Here is a 17,774-nt window from a genome sequence, read left to right on the forward strand (position 1 = left end):
AATCCTCCTCTTCTAGATATATTGTAGCTCATCCTGTGTTTTCTAGTTTGCCCACGTCTCCCTCCCTGCCCAGTACAGTTCAAAAATATACATGTTTTGTCATAGAAATAAAGAACACACCGGTCTTCCCCTGGCTTGTCTCCTTGTCTATAGCTTAAACACATTAGTTGTCTTGTGATCTGTATGATTTGAACACACTCATTTGAACGGGTGCACGTATGGCCCTGCGCATTACCCGGAAAAACACTGCAATGCACCTGATATAAAACACTGAATGACGTCGCGACGCCCAAGTGACAATACCCGTCAAATAGACACGGGAAGTGAAACCAGCATAGCACAGAATCCCTAAATGGAGGCTGCACTCACTACAACACTGCAGGCTACTCGCAACATGGATGCTTACGCCAGGTGTCATACGATGCTTATGCCACGTCTACGTAGGCCGTACGCGCACCCCCTCAACTAAAGTGCTGCCAATGTTGCCTTATACCCCTCTCCTCCTCCACCACCACCTCCCTCCTCTTCCTCCTCCTCACAAGTCTCCGTGTCGACTTTCAAACTTGTTGAGGATGTTGCGGCAGCGGCCCAGCTCCTTGCGCATGTCGGCCACTTCCTGTCTGAGAGCAGCGTTCTCTCGCTCCAGGAAGGCGGCGCGCACCGTGATCTGGTTCTCCTTGAGGCGCCGGGCGTCACGTGAGCGCTTGGCAGCCTCGTTGTTCTTGTAGCGCCGGCTCCAGTACTTGTCGTCCTGCAGAAGTCACCACAAAGTAGAGGCGTGTTGTGGGGATGTGTGGCAAAAGAGAAGGAGAGGGGCAAGAAGGCTCAGTTTTGTGATGGCGAGGGGGGCAGGGCGAGAGGGGTCACAACGAGCATTGTAGTTGCACACTTGAAGCATGTATATAAAGATTTGTATAAACGTTTGTGTTGAAATGATTGAAAAATACAGAGCCTTACTAATAATGCCATCACAATTAGCTACTCTACAGACAGCAATATGACAGTTTCCTACCTTATTCTTACCATGGTGTTACATGCACATCTACATGCCAGTTCCATCAGGAATGTATAACTACTTCTTCTGCTCAATTACGTAATTAGTTTTAATTCATCGAATTCAGCCTGCAAAAACCTGCACGTGCATTAATGGTAGACTCAGCAATATGACATCACACGCAGCGGGGAGGACCTCCTGCCTACAGACATCAACAGAATTTAAACTTGCCCCTTCCCAATGTGTGTCCTCCCTTGAGGCATGCCCACATTGTCATTCACTTCAGCAGGAAGTTGACCTGCTTTTTAGGATGACATTTTGTTAACTCTACCATTAAGCTTCTTATGTGCAAACTACATTTAAAGACAAGAATTGTAAGAAATGTAGCACCTTCTGCTCGTCTGGCACCAGCATCTTGCGGGCCTTCTTGATCATGGGCTGTGGCTTGAGCTCCTCGTCCGAGAAGCGGTGCCTTCGGGGGTCGAAGGCCTCCTGGCCCGGCACGCTGGACAGCGCCACGTCCGCCGGGTCCGGGTCAAAGTTCACCATGACGTCAGCAGTGCCACTGGTGACCGGCGGGCCCCCTGGCGGCCCGGGGGGACAGGGAGAGGTGGTGGTGGAGGAGGGCGAGAGGTCAGGAGGCCCAACTTGGCCACCTATATGGAGAGAGGACAACAAAAACAAACTTGTAGTTGATCACATACTTCTCACCATGGCCAGGGTGAAAGGTCAAAGCCTCAAGCATGCCGATAATAAGGTATAGAGGATGAGTTATTTCTGTGTATAAAGGCATCATCACACATGACGTGTATATAAACAGGCTGCTGCACGGAGGCTGCAGTGTTACTGGTCAGCCACTAGGTGGAAGCAGAGGCCACATCACTCAGTCAATTTTGGGGTTGAGTTGGCAGCTGGCTGATCCAGGATAAGATGGCACCAAAGCCCAATGTTAATAACAACCATTTTGGGCAAAAGGTTGAAACTGATCCAAGAACAGTGTTGCTGGGTAAACAACCTTCTACATGCAGCTCTAAGCTATCTTATGGCCCTTGCCATCTCCCCTCTAACATTTGGTCAATGTCATTCTATTTTACCCTCAGTCAGTAAAATATGCTTGATCTTCAAAGAAGTAGTTGATGTTAGATGGTTGCTCACCCTGAAAATAATCTATGGGCCAAGATAACTGTACCATTGATTACAGTCTTTCTTTAAAACAGCCACTACAACATTCAGCTAACCTTAGCCCCCACAAGATAATCAGTGGAAGTGATGGGGGTATGTGAGCATGTTTAAGAAGAATATCCAAATCATCTGAAATCAATTCAAATCAACTCCATATTTGGTTTGATGCTACTTAAAAGGTGATTTAAAAAAAATACACGCTCACATGCCTCCATCACTTCCATTGATTGTTAGCTTGTGGTAGTTAAAGTTAGCTGAAGTTTTTAGTGGCTGTTTAATGAAACCTGATTACAGTATCTGCTGGGCCATAGATTACTTTCACGGTGAGGAACAATCATCAAATTGTAAAATACATCTTTAATATATATATTTTTTTTTTTACACTTAATAGCAATACAAGTACATTTTCCAGGTAACAATTCTGAGCAGGGTTGTTGGCAACGATTGTTTGATTGCGCTTTGTTTTTAGAAAACACTTGAGGAAATGGAAATGCTGAAATGGAATGTGCTTTAGGAAGTGTTACATAAAATGTTCTCCCCAGTCCTCTCGCTACATAGCCACCACAAAGACAGTTCCCTACAATACCCCTCCAACCCCTACCCCACCCCCCATACTCCCTCCATCTTCTATTTAAAATATACAGAAAATCCTTCCTTCGTAAGTATCCATAGGACAAACCATTCTGCCTCACGTTCTTCCTCCCTCCTTCAGAAAAGAACAGAGAGAGCACAGCTGTCTAAACAGCGCCCCCCCTCCCCACCACACACACACAATAAACCTCACCTTTCATTTCATAGCAGTCTTTCCCTCAGTCCTTATGTCAACATGTCATTCTGAAATGTTATGTCACAATGTTGTTCAGTGTGTAAAAATGGTATGGCGACATGGTGGGGATATCTCTGCAATGTAAATCTCTCGGCTTCTTTATGTAAGGCTAGTCTTATGCAATATTATGCTAGGGCTCACCAGAGATCTCTCTCTCTGCTTTACTCCCTCTTTATGCCTCTCTCCCTCCAACCCCTCCCTTCTCTTGCTCTCTCTCGCGCCATTGCTCTCTGCATCGGCACGTGACACAACGCCTGCACATGGCCCAAGCGTGTGAGAGAGGGAGTAAGGGGGAGGGAGAGAGAGAGAGGTTTTAAAACATGCAAGGAGAACACTCAAATGGACTCTCTCTCTCGTTTTTACTGTATTGCAGAGTCCTTCTTAACCCTTTCCTCTCCACGGGTCATTAAAATGATTTATTGCGCTAAATATTTCTACGATTGATTCCTGAATTTGATCATTTCTCTAAGCACTCTGATTGTATTCCCTGGTCTGTAACTAATCTACATATTTTGTTCTTCGTAAAGTTAGTCTGTTTGTGTGGAAGGGATTCAGCAGATCTCTTTTGGTCCGGCGTGAACGTTTTGTCAGAAAATAGAAAGTGACACGTTATTTGAAAGCTACAGCCCTTGTCTTTTTGGAAATCAAACTCAAATCTTACTGCTGGCGGTGTCATAAGAGTATGCGATGTAGGTCTAGTCATGGAAAGGGTACACCCTGATGGACATTGTAAAGCATGTGTTTGTAGTTTTGGAAACAAAATGCACTTCATGGGGGTAGTATACAATATTATGCGTCGTTTAGAAAACGCCACCAGAGGGCGTCAGTTTAAGAGGTTTTAATTACGATAAAACCAAGTGTCAAAATAAAGGGCCCTGAATCGTCTATTGGACAAGTTGTTTGAGACTATACCCTGTCTTTTTACCCTTTGTATATAGCTTCTGCTTGTTTTTGTCCCCTGATCATCTTCCGCTAGCATCAAGCCACCAATTTCACACTAGACAGGGGATTTTTGGATTTATCAATGCACAACGAGGCGTTTGTACTTTGGAACAAAACATAAAGCAGTTCTATTGGCCCTCCTAAATATTTGTTTTTACCTTGGAGCTTCACAAACTGCCGTGTTTTCCCCCACCGACCAATGCCGACATGGGGCATGTTGAGGAAGGTGCAACTACTGCAATGACAGTTTCAGTCATCTTGTGACATTGCTCAGACACACACCAATGCAAAACACGCAAACATACGGTCAAAAATAATCCCTCACCTACACACCGGGGGTTGGAACCGGTTCAAGGCACAGAAACGGAACCTGGGCCTCCCGCGTGTCTCACAGAGGTCTATGGCACTGCATCGCAGTGCTTGAGGCGTCACTACAGACCCGGGTTGGATCCCAGGCTGTGTCACAACCGGCTGTGGCCAGGAGACCCATGAGGCGGCGCACAATCTGGGTTAGGCCGTCAGGGATTTCCTTGTCCCATCGGACTCTAGCGACTCCTTGTGGCAGGCAGGCTGACCTCAGTCGCCATCTGGACGGTGTTTCCTCCGACACATTGATACGGCTGGCTTCCGGGTTAAGCAAGCAGTGTGTCAAGAAGCAGTGCAGCTTGGCAGGGTCGTTTTGAACAGAAACAGTATATTTCTCTCCCTGGTCGGAGAGAATGGCTCTCGACCTTCGCCTCTCCCGAGTCCGTAGGGGAGTTGCAGCAATGGGAGAAGACTAACTACCAATTGGATATCATGAAATTGGGGAGAAAAAGGGGTAAAAGTACAAATACAAAAAATATATATATATAAATGGAACCTGGAGCGAAAGTGATCCATACTGTTCCGGAACAGAACCGTAATTTTAAAAGAATGGGAACCGCAACCAAGCACTTATGCAAAGCACTCAAGCTGCAGGCAGACAGCATAGGCTACTGTACTGACGTTACAAACTTTTATTTTTTACCTTTATTTAACTAGGCAAGTCAGTTAATAACAAATTCTTATTTTCAATGAGGGCCTAGGAACAGTGGGTTAACTTGTTCAGGGGCAGAACGACAGATTTTTACCTTGTCAGCTCAGGGATTCGATCTTGCAACCTTTTCGGTTACAAGTCCAACGCTCTAACCACTAGGCTACCTGCCGCCCCAAACTTGATTCAGAAGATAGGGAGAGATATTTTTAATTAGCTAGAGAATACTTTTTAATGCTAGTTAAGGATACTATTGGCCTAGGCTAGTTATCATGTTTCACGTTGGATTTATTAACTACAAAAAGGTAAGACGTGTTTTTAATTTTGCTAGCTTGCTAGCTCAAAGGACATTCAAAGTTCCTCCATAGAATCCGCTCCTCCTAGGCAGAATTCTGTGGACCTAATTCAGATAACGCATGTCATAAGATGTCCGGCACCTCAAGCCTCCTCCTCAACCTGCTCTCTCCCCACCCGCAAAATGTAATTTGCATCTTGCGCCATAGGCTACACTTGTCTGTCCATCACGCATGTGAACAACTAGCTTGCCTGCTCTGTCCTCAGCGATTGGTGAAGTCATTCATGAGCTACATGTAAAAAAAACGGTTGATTTGACAGGTTAAAAAAGGAACAGAAAATAAACCAATACTTTTTTGGGGGCCGAACCAGCTCAAAACTTTATTTCGCTGGTCAGAACAAAACGTGAAAAAAAAGTGCTTCTGTTCAGAATGAAACGATGGGAAAATAATTTCAGTTTCAACGCCTGCTACACACAGAAACAAACACTCACATGGACACAATCACACAAACACACATACTGTACATACCTACACCAACCCACACCCTCCCCTCTTTTACCACACACTAACTAGAGCCCTGCATGGGCATGAATTTTAAGCCCCGACCTGCGACGATCAGGCCCTACCATACCCAGACCAGATTGCTTCTGCCATTAGCGGCTCCTCTCTGTCTGTCACTCGATCGCTCCCTGCGTGCAGGCAGCTCACTCTGCATGCGTTCTGCTCATAGCGGCTTTGAGTCTGTGTATCCATAGCAACGACTCTGCTTGGGCTGCTCTGCCAGACATATTAGAGAAAGGAGGACATAGGAATCCCATTGGCCAATGAATAGGGGAACGTATAACGCCCCACCCAGCAGTTTTCGGCCAATCGCATTCACATTGTCATGCTGCATCATGCGATTGCTAAACTAATCGTCACGCAATCCCTTCTCAAAGTCAGGGTATGAGTCAAGAAACGTGCCTATTTTCCTTGAAAGTACGTAATGTCACGATTCCAAAGTTCTACAATATTACAGATAGCAAGTTACAGTAAGTATCTCACATCTCGGAAAATATTTGTAATGTTGTACTTCTTGTTGACTGACGTTATGCTAAGGTTGCGTTTTTGAGCTAGCGCCCACTTGACTCATTCACTCCTTGAAGGAGATCTCTCCTTGTCTCGGAATCGCCCAGAATACACCGCACGGCCCATTGACGTAGCATGGGCAACGTACAAAATGGCCATCAATACGATTCCAATGGAGTTTTCCCATCTCCTCAAAAGTATCTCTGGCTTTGCTCTGCGAACGAAGAGACATGAGAAAGCAGTTAGCTACTTTTGGTCACTCTACACTCAAGGAAGTGTTTTTAAAAATAATTTCTCCTGTCTTTTATATTTGCCGAGGTTAAAGGACTTCTGACACCATGTTATGATCTTAGTCAGATATGGCTGTACTGCGCAGCAGAACACGAGCAAATGTCTCAGCTTCAAAACGTTAGTGATTAATTTAGCGATACCCGAGCCCTACTCGTACCTTTGTTATTGATGAAAAAAAACAGGCCCTAACCCGATGTATAACGTTGGGGCCCATCGGGCTCGGGTCAGGTAGCAGAGCTCTACTACTAACCATGTAGGCACTCGGGCACTCCCATCATGCCTGGCAGTCCGTTTGGTGGCAGCGGCACATTGTCCAGGCCCAGCAGCGAGGAGGAGGAAGATGAGGAGGACATGGAGGACGATGAAGAAGAACATGGCGGAGGGGATGACGGCGGGCACTGGGAGCTCTGGTTGGGCACGGCCGACTGCAGGGAGCTCTGCGAGGGCACCTGGGCGCTGGCGCTGGAGCCGTTGCCACCTTTGTTGTGCATGGCCATGCCGTTCTCAGTCAGGAACTCCTCCAGGTCCATGTACTGAAGCTGGAAGAGGCCCCCGTCGCTGCAGGGCAGCGTGCGCTCCCACAGATGGGGCCCCAGGAAGGCCGACTGGGAAGGCCGGCCACCTGGACCCCCACCCATTGAGTCCTCGTCTGAGTCCTGGGGCTTGTCTTTATCTGTTAGTGGGAGATGGGGAGAAAGAGATAGAAAGGAGATGGAGAAAGAGAGCGAGCGAGATGGAGAGAATAAATGAAAGAGAAAATTGGAGGAAAACGGGAGAGAGAGCAAGATAAAGAGAGAATAAATGAAAGAGAAAAATTGGAGGAAAAGGGGAGAGAGAGAGAGGGTCACTGAGTGCAAAAATCCAGCCTGTTCAGTGTTCATCACTGCTGTTGCTTGTCATCACATAATCTGCCTGGGAGCCTTGTGCCTTCAACAGCTCTGCAGGCAACCAACCGCCATTACATGGCTGCATCAGCAACAGTGCCAGCAGTCTTCCCATCCACACACAGGCTGGCTGACAAACGTGAGTAAGGGTGTGAGATGCTATGCTAATATCATGAAGGTGAACTGAAATGCTACTCTGACATCATGAAGAGGAAGTGAGATGCTAAGCTAACATCATGAGGAAAGAGAGAGATGCTAGGCTAACATCATGAGGAAAGAGTGAGATGCTAAGCTAACATAATGAGGAAAGAGTGAGATGATACGCTAACATTATTAGTGGAGGTGGCATCGTCTCGTGTCTCAGCCCTCCGTTGAGTTGGCAGCTTAGCGAGGGTAATAAGGGGAGGCGAGAGCCATCACATTAATGAGCAAGGAGAGGGGGCTCCAAAATGGGGGATGACTATCAGTGTGACACTGCTAAGAGCTAGGCAGAGGAGATTAGATAGAGGGTTGAAGGGGTAGGGAAAAGGGTGACAGGGCTGATTCATAGTGTGATGATCACGCCAGGGCTGTACTGGCCAGCACAGCACATTATTGTCAGCACACACACACGCCCACACACCGTTTTGGAAGTGAGATAGAGAGGAGAGAGACATGAAGAGAGAGGAGAAAAAAAAAAGGGAATGCAAAATAAGCCAGACAGACAGGAGAGATGATAGAGAAGGGAGGAGACATGAGAGGAGTGAGAGGGGTGAAAGGGAGGAGAGACGAGAGACGAGAGATAAGCAATTCAAAAATCATAAATAGACAGGAGAGGAGAGATGGAACAGAGGAGTAATTAGGGAGGAGAGGATGGAGACAGAAAATATAAAAAGAGGGAATGAATATGAGGAGATAAGGAAGAGGAAAGGGAAGAGGAGACTAAAGAGATTCAAATAGAAGGAGAGATGGATGACAGAGCGATATTGGTGGAGGAGGGGAAATATAGGAGATGAGAATAAAGAGGGTGAGAAGAGAAAGAAGAGAGTGGAAATAGGAGGAGTGATGGAAGAGAGAAAAGGATAGGCAGAGAGAGATATGCAATGCAAAGAAAAGAAGTGGGATGAGGAAAGAGATAGAAGTGAAGGGGGATTGAGGGAGATGTGACAAGTGCAAGAGGAGTGAATGAGGGGGATTTGGTAAATGTGCTAGAGGATGGAGAGGATGGAGAGGCGGACAGAAGAGGTAGGAGAGGAGAGATACGCACAGCGAGTGGGTGTATATGAGGGTGTCGAACAAAGCAAGCAAGCCGACCAGGGAGAGAAATATACTGTTTCTGTTCAAAGGGAAATGCATCATGTATCGAAGCCACAGGCAAGCAAATATGTTGGATGCAAAAAACACTCAAGACTCCATCTCATGTAATAAAACCCTTCTCCATCCATTAACATTAGTGATGCACCCCAACTATGTATGCTCTAATGGTGAACTTGATGCTGGTAGGTCCTTTATGCCCCGACTCCATTGGAGGAGCTGTCAGTCTTGGTCAGCGTCACCTCTTACACAAAGACATCCATGGAAATGGTGGAGGGCTGCTGTTCAACTCTATAGCCACCAGGGGGAAACTGTTAGTCAATGTGATTGTTGTTTGTGTACAAACAGCAGCTGACTAAGGTTGTGACATCCCTTTAACCTAAACGTTAAGTTCCTCATTTTAGGGGACTAGCTACAGAACTGTTTCGCCTGCACAGACTGGAATATGTTCTGGGACTCTTCCAATGGCATTGAGGAGTTTACCACATTAGTCACCGGCTTCATTAATAAGTGTATCAATGACGTTGTGCCCACAGTGGTCATACGTACATTTCCCAACCAGATGCCATGGGTTACAGGAAACATCCGCACTGAGCTAAAGGATAGAGCGGCCGCTTTCAAGGAGCAGGACACTAATCCGTACACTTATAAGAAATCCCGCTAAGCCCGTCGACGAACCATCAAACATGCAAAATGTCAATACAGGACTAAGATCAAATCCTACAGCACCGGCTCTGACGCTCATCGGATGTGTCTTAATGGATTACAAAAGGGGAAACCCGGCCGAGAACTGCCCAGTGACACGAGCCTACCAGATGAGCTAAATACCTTCTATTCTTGTTTCGAGGAAAGCAACACTGAACCATGCGTGAGAGCACCAGTTGTTCCGGACAACTGTATGATCACACTCTCCATAGCCGATGTGAGTAAGACCTTTAAACAGGTTAACATTCACAAGGGACAGACAGATTACCAGGATGCGTACTCAGAACATGCGCTAACCAGCTGACAAGTTTCCTCACTGACATTTTCAACCTGTCCCTGACTGAGTCTGTAATACCTACATGTTTCAAGCAAACCAACGTAGCCACTGTGCCTAAGAACGCCAAGGTAACCTGTCTAAATGACTACCGCTCCGTAACACTCACATCATAGCCATGAAATGCTTTGAAAGACTGGTCATGGTTCACATCAACACCATCATCCCAGAAACCCTGGACGCAGTCCAATTTGCATACCGCCCCAAACAGATCCACAGATGACACAATCTCTAATGCACTTCACACTGCTCAATCCCACCTGAACAAAAGGAAGAATGCTGTTCATTGACTACAGCTCAGCGTTCAACACCATAGTGACCTTCAAGATCATCACTAAGCTAAGGATCCTGGGACTGAACCCTCCCTCTGCAACTGGATCCTGGACTTCCTGACGGGCTGCCCCCCAGGTGGTGAGGGTAGGCAACAACACATCTGCCACGCTGACCCCCCTGCGTGTTCACCCACGACTGCGTGGCCGCGCAAGTCTCCAACACCATCATTAAGTCTGCCGATGGGGCTGTAGTAGAGCGGGTCGAGAGCTTCAAGTCCCTCGGTGTCCACATCACCAAGAACCTATCATGGTCCAAACACACCAACATAGTTGTGAAGAGGGAATGACAATGCCTCTTCCCCCTCAGGAGGCAGGAGTCTGAAAAGATTTGTCATGGGCCCTCAGATCCTCAAAAACTTCTACAGCTGCACCATTGAGGGCATCTTGACTGCATGCATCACCGCTTGGTAAGGCAACTGCTCGGCATCCGACCACACGGCGCTACAGAGAGTAGTGCATATGGCCCAGTATATCACTGGGGCCGAACTCCCTACCATCCAGGACCTCTATACCAGGCGGTCATAGCCGCGGGAAGTAGGGGGTTGCTAAGGGTGCTGCAGCCCCCCCTGAAAAAATCTAAATTCTATTTGAAATATATATTTTTTTTAAATCTGAAAAGTAGTGCTGTGCATTTAATAGTCCTGTATTAACAGACCAATATTACCGTCTGCAGTGCCAGCACAGGCAAAAAAAGGTTAGTCCAGCCCCACCCCAACTACTTCCCACAGCTATGCAGGCAGTGTCAGAGGAAGGCCCTAGAAATGGTCAAAAACTCCAGCCACCCAAGTCAGACTCTTCTCTTTGCTACAGCACGGCAAGCGGTACTGGAGCACCAAGTCTGTGATCAAAAGGCACCTGGACAGCCTCTACCCTCAAGCCACAAGACTGCTGAACAGTTAATCAAATGGCTACCCAGACAATTTACATTAAAGCCCTCTATTATTTATCTCTCAGTTGTTTTGTACTGACACTCCAACACACACATTACATACACTCACACACACATGCATATTGACGCCACACACACACGCTGCTGCTACTCTGTTTATTATATATCCTGATTGACTAGTCACTTTTCCTCCTACCTACTTGTACATACTATATTACTTCAATTACCTCGTACTACTGCACATTGACTCGGTACTGGTACTCCTTGTATATAGCATCGTTATTGTTTTAATTGTGTTACTATTTCCTTTTCTATTTAGCAAATATTTGTCTTTCTTTTTAACTCTGCACTGTTGGGAATGTCCTTTAAATTAAGCATTTCACTGTAAAGTCTGCACCGGTTGTATTTGGCGCATGTGACCAATAAAATTTGATTTGACTCAAAGTTCTGGTTGTCCCGCTTCACGTGCTGCTCTCATCTGAGATGCAGTATGTGAAATCTGACGCCTTATTTGCATAGGCCAGAAAATGTGTCGCTCCCTATCTAAACAAAGGATCGATTTCCTCTGGCTGTGAAGCTCGCAGCTCCACTTACAATGAATACAGCATATGAAACAGGTGACTGCAGAAAAAAATATATATCTCACTGTGATGTTCTCGGATGGACTTTGAGCTCTCAACATGAAAAAATACAAAATAATTTAGAACAATATAAACAAGACCACTTTCTCTTGGTCACAGAGCAACTAAATCATTTTGTGCTTAAGGTTGAAGTTGTAACAAGTTAGCAGGCGTTTGAATGGCGTCTTTTCCGTCGTCAGTTATATGAAATGGTGCCAATTTTGTACTGTCACGAAGTATGATCATATTTATTTTACAGCTATATGAAAGATTAAATAAGTCATTAATCATTTGATTGTTACTATATTTAGAATGCATTTTAATAATTTCAAACCCTTATCCCAACTTTTGTTGAATAGGAAATAAATCATACATGATTTTTCACATTTTCAACTGTGAACACCTCAGGATTTTATAACTACTTGCCAGAAAGGTGAGATTGTTATATTTCTAGCAGTAATGACTAGATATTGCTTATGGCCCTCATGATAAATAACTTATTTTGGGTACATCTATTTTTTTACATTAGATTTTACATTCCCTCTCCCCACCCTTAGTTAGCATTTGACCATTTACAATGTATCTAGTCTGTGTTTGTTTGTTGGATTGAGAGCTCGTGTACGTACACTGAGTGTACAAAACATTTGGAATACCTGCTCTTTACATGACATAGACTGACCTGGTGAAAGCTTGGATTCTTGGACACTTGTTAAATCCACTTCAATCAGTATAGATTTTATTTATTATTAAACTAGGCAAGTCAGTTAAGAACAAATTCTTATTTACAATGACAGCCTAGGACCAGTGGGTTAACTTCCTTGTTCAGGGGCAGAACGACAGATTTTTACCTTGTCAGCTCTGGGATTCGATCTAGCAACCTTTTGGCCCAACGCTCTAACCACTAGGCTACCTGCCGTCCCACACAATAGATGAAGGGGAAGGGCCAGGTTAAAGGATTTTTAAGCCTTGAGACATTGATTGTGTATGTGTGCCATTCAGAGAGTGAATGGGCAAGACAAAAGATTAAAGACCTTTAAATGGGGTATGGTAGTAGGTGCCAGGTGCACCGGTTTGAGCGTGTCAAGAAATGCAACGCTGTTGGGTTTTTCCATTTCAAAAGTTTCCTGTGTGTATCCAGAATGGTCAACCACCCAAAGGACATCAAGCCAACTATGGGAAGCATTGGAGTCAACATAGGCCAGCATCCTTATAGAACGCTTTCGACACCTTGTAGAGTCCATGCCCCCAACGAATTGAGACTGTTCTGATCACAAAAGGGGGTGAAACTAAAATATGTTCCTAATGTTTTGTACACTCAGTGTACATCAATATCACGAGATATGTCCTTAATGAAGGATAAACACACTCATGTTCTATGCTGTGTGTGTTGTTCTGGCAACAAAAATATGAACCTATTGCCATAATAAGTAATGCATGATACAAGTTAATGGAAGAATGCTTTATATTTATAAACATGAAACCAAGCCAACGAAATTAAAACAAAGTTTGCAGGCCACTTATTTTAATATGTGCTTTGCATATACTGTCCCCTTCCTTCCTGCCCTCACCACACACACAAACCTCACCTTTCATTACACAGCAGTCTTTCGCTCGCTGGTCAACCTTGATGGGCAGCTGTAGGAGAGTCTTGAGGCTGGCCATGGAGTTCAAGTGTCCGCCGGTCGGGACACTGCCCGCAAGGTTACCCGTACCGAACTGTGGGCTCGCTCCAGCCGGGAGGTCAGGCGGTAGGAGCTGTGTGAGCGGCCTAGACATGATTGTGATGGTCGTTGATTCCCACCGTGGAATGAGCGCGGAGTTTATCCGATTAATCCACAAAACGATTGACTGGCTGTCAGCGGGTTCACAACACAGTGACGTGAAGATTAAAAAGGTGGACAGGTGAACACACTGCTAGACCGACTGTTATTTACCTCATTCGAACACCGAATGTTAGCCTATCTAAATATGCATTAAGTGCTAGAGAATAATAGTAAAATTCGACATGACAAATAATTTGATATCAACAATAAACTATTGCTATTGCTCTTCCAACTTTCCATGAGAAAATCAAAAGTGAAAATGATGTCTTCAAAAATATGTTCATGGTAAAATGTGTTTTATTCAATAACCTTAACAGATGCAATGTGCCCTTTAAGAGTTAATCACTTATCCCAGCCTCTATCTATGAGATAAACAAAGTTGCACGTCAGCGCTCAGATTTCGCCAAAACGCCTTGCTTGATGATGTCCGTTTAATTGAGAATAGGCATCACACCGAGTTGATTTTCTTCTTGACCTGGACAAAAATAAAACAAACAAACCTGAGGGTTGTCCATGGAGTAAAATGGATTATGGAGCGATACCTGGAAATCCAATAATAGAGAAAATAAATGTGGGCGGGGGGTGATAGGAGGGAAAAAAAGTATTCGTCAAATAATATCCAACATGAGTAGGATAGGTGTTGAGGTCTCTTGTTTTTCCTCTCCCTACTTAGTCGATCTCGCTCCCTCCGTCTTTCTCTCTCGTTATTTTTGTCGTTTACATTCTTTCCCTGCCTTTCTGTAGGCTACGAGCAAGGAAGCAACCGAGCGCGGCAAGAGTCAGCTGGAATGAACACGGGCCGCTCTCGTGACATCACCGCTCACAGGGGATTGGCGCTGGGGGAGAGGCTGATCAATATTCATGATCTACAACTAAAACGCCCAAAACAACACTAATGAGCACCAACCCTTCCTAAACAAACCAGTCAGGGTGAGTTGTCGATTACTGTAACCAAACCACGCCGACTTGAACAATTCGCCCTCTGCATAACTTTTAATGTAACCAATGGATGGAACACGTGGTTGACCTTAATGTCAGTCATAAAGCTGACATTAAAGTAACCACGAGATGAATGGACCAATGTACATATCTGATTAAGATCACGGGTCCTGTAGGTTACACACAAACTCCACACCTGTAACAAATCCTAAACCTACACAAGAATGGAATTGCTTTGCAATGTCCAGTACCCTCTGATTTATTTTCAAAAATGTTACTATTTAATTCCTTGTAGACTACTTGGGGTGTGGACTATCTCTGTAATTTCAAGGATCCGGATCCCAAATTCAACAAATCATTAAAATCATCATCATCAATATTTTTGCATTTAATCCGCCAAAAATGTGAAAGTCTGTGTTTGGCCGACACAAAATATCTATCTCCCTACTACCTTAAAACCGATTCCTGCACTCGAAGGGAGCACATGGCCCTGGCACGCGCGGATGCTGCCTACCAGCGATTGGTTCAAATTAGGTTAGTCTCTGCCCTTCGCAGAACGTTATTGGACAAAACTAGGTCATTGGCTCCGCCCAAAGATTTCCCCATGGTACGGCCGCGTGAGACAGAGGCGAAGTAAAACAGGCAAATGAGCCCAGTGAGATTGAACGGATTAGTGTTTAATTTATCAAGATCCAGAGATCATACGGAATTTGCTTTAAAGTAATTGGTGACCACCGCACAGTGTAAAAGTTTTGCTTGATCATTTCCTTATTATAGTATTCCAATAATGACAATAGGCTATTCAAACTTGACCCTACTAATACATTATAGCCTAATAATGAGCATCAACACTTCAAATATATCTATGGAAGGTACTTCTCTATATTAACTACCCCTCTAGTTAATACTTGCTTTGAAAGTTAAATAGAATTTTGTCTTGATAGTAATCATTTCCCATTTTATCTGTCACACTTCTGAAGTACAACAGTGTGATGTGCTATTTTACATAATTTAAAAACAGCTTCTGAGGAACTGTGTTTAGGAAAAGTAGACCATATCATCAAATCCACATCACAACTCTAACAATTCATTTTTTAAAAGACAGACATTAATGCTTTGTATTATTTATATTACTATTCACATGGGGCCTTTCAATAAAGTAGGGGATATGTTGGGATTTGAATTAAATGAACAACATGGATTGTCTGCCTTGATAATCCCAAATTTGAGTGGTTAAAATTGCCTAATGCATTTGATTTTATATTGTGTCATTGATTAAACAATAACCTGTCACAATTTATTAAAACTTCAATTTTAAAATATGCATTAGACCTACAAACCACTAGATGGAGGTGATACTGCGGTTTTCAAGAGCAAACATATCATAAACCGAAAACACATTCAAAATACATGGACAAAATATTCACACAGATTAATCACTCCTTGACTTGTGTATATGGTGTGAATCGTTATAGAATGGATACTTTCAATGTGCATGTTATAACTTCATTTCTTTATGTAAATTGCAATGTTTCTCATACACAAAATATTCCCCTCCGTCTCCCTGGTCATGCTTCTTCTGTAAGCGTTCATAAAAGGGCCTCATATGGCCATCTAGAGGACACTGAATAGTATTACACAAGTCATTTTCTAACCACAGATGCATGGCTGTTCTCCCAACAGTAATCAAATGTTACTGTGCGTTTAATGTGTATCTATCTAATCTGCAGTTTTGACTGCAGATTCACACCATTTACCCTATGAGAAACTAACGTGTGTTTAATGCATGCCCTGCAAACTGGTGACAAAATACAGTATATCAAAAAATAAAGAACTTTCTAAAAGGAGAATTCTAGCAAATACACACATAAGCAATCTTCCAGTTAGGGAAACTTTCAGAACAGCCGGTTGTGAGTCTGACAAACAGCCATACTCATCCTCAGGGATTTTTACCCTCTGTTTCTAAATGGAGCATGGAATGTGCCAAGAAGTGAGCAATAAACATCTCTGCAGTGTAAGGACAGCGCACTGGGGCACCAAGTGTGGAGGACCTGGCGTTTCTGCCATTCTTTTGAACCTGTTAACTGATCAACATACAGCGCATTCGGAAAGTATTCAGACCCCTTGACTTTTCCACATTTTGTTACATTACAGCCTTATTCTAAAATGGAATATATACACTACCGTTCAAACGTTTGGGGTCACTTAGAAATGTCCTTGTTCTTGAAAGAAAAGCTCATTTATTGCCCATTAAAAAAAATACAGTGTAGACATTGTTAATGTTGTAAATGACTATTACAGCCGGAAACGGCAGATTTTTTATGGAATGTCTACATAGGCCCATTATCATCAATCATCACTCCTGTGTTCCAATGGCACGTTGTGTTAGCTAATCCAAGTTTATAATTTTAAAAGTTTAATTGATCATTAGAAAACCCCTTTTGCAATTATGTTAGCACAGATGAAACTGTTGTTCTGATTAAAGAAGCAATAAAACTGGCCTTCTTTAGACTAGTTGAGTATCTGGCGCATCAGCATTTGTGGGTTCGATTACAGGCTCAAATTGGCCAGAAACAAATAACTTTCTTCTGAAACTCGTCAGTCTATTCTTGTTCTGAGAAATGAAGGCTATTATTCCATGCAAGAAATTGCCAAGAAACTGAAGATCTCGTACAACGCTGTGTACTACTCCCTTCACAGAAAAGCGCAAACTTCATTAAATAGTATCCGCAAAACACCAGTCTCAACGTCAACAGTGAAAAGGCGACTCCGGAATGCTGGTCTTCTAGGCAGAGTTGCAAAGAAAAAGCCATATCTCAGACTGGCCAATAAAAAGAAAAGATCTGCAAAAGAACAGACACTGGACAGAGGAACTCTGCCTAGAAGGCCAACATCCCGGAGTCGCCTCTTCACTGTTGACGTTGAGACTGGTGTATTGAGGGTACTATTTAATGAAGTTTGAGCTTTTCTGACGAGTAATAACTGACGAGTTTCAGAAGAAAGTTATTTGTTTCTGGCCATCTTGAGCCTGTAACCGAACCCACAAATGCTGATGCTCCAGATACTCAACTAGTCTAAAGGCCAGTTTTATTGCTTCTTTAATCAAAACAGTTTTCAGCTATGCTAACATAATTGCAAAAGGGTTTTCTAATGATCAATTAGCCTTTTAAAATGATAAACTTGGAATAGCTAACACAACGTGCCATTTGAACACAGGAGTGATGATTGATGATAATGGGACTCTCTACGCCTATGTAGATATTCCATAAAAAATATGCTGTTTCCAGCTACAATAGTCATTTACAACATTAACAATGTCTACACTGTATTTCGGATCAATT

General features: G+C 43.9%; 1 protein-coding gene across 2 annotated transcripts; it reads right to left on the reverse strand.

The window, feature by feature from the left end:
- Nucleotides 1-534: 534 nt before the first annotated feature.
- dbpa (D site albumin promoter binding protein a) lies at nucleotides 535-14,267 on the reverse strand. 2 transcript variants are annotated; one of them, XM_038972423.1, is made up of 5 exons: nucleotides 13,995-14,267; nucleotides 13,258-13,523; nucleotides 6,865-7,287; nucleotides 1,385-1,650; nucleotides 535-751 (listed from the first exon to the last, which is right to left on the reverse strand). In XM_038972423.1, the coding sequence occupies exons 2-5, from the start codon at nucleotides 13,445-13,447 to the stop codon at nucleotides 536-538; spliced, it is 1,095 nt and encodes a 364-aa protein (XP_038828351.1). In that variant the 5' UTR covers nucleotides 13,448-13,523; nucleotides 13,995-14,267; the 3' UTR covers nucleotide 535. The 2 variants fall into 2 exon arrangements, with proteins under 2 accessions (XP_038828351.1, XP_038828350.1); XM_038972422.1 differs by having other exon boundaries at nucleotides 13,258-14,267.
- Nucleotides 14,268-17,774: the final 3,507 nt, after the last annotated feature.

This window comes from Salvelinus namaycush, chromosome 32, assembly GCF_016432855.1.
Source record: "Salvelinus namaycush isolate Seneca chromosome 32, SaNama_1.0, whole genome shotgun sequence".
In the NCBI taxonomy this organism is placed as follows: Eukaryota; Metazoa; Chordata; class Actinopteri; order Salmoniformes; family Salmonidae; genus Salvelinus; species Salvelinus namaycush.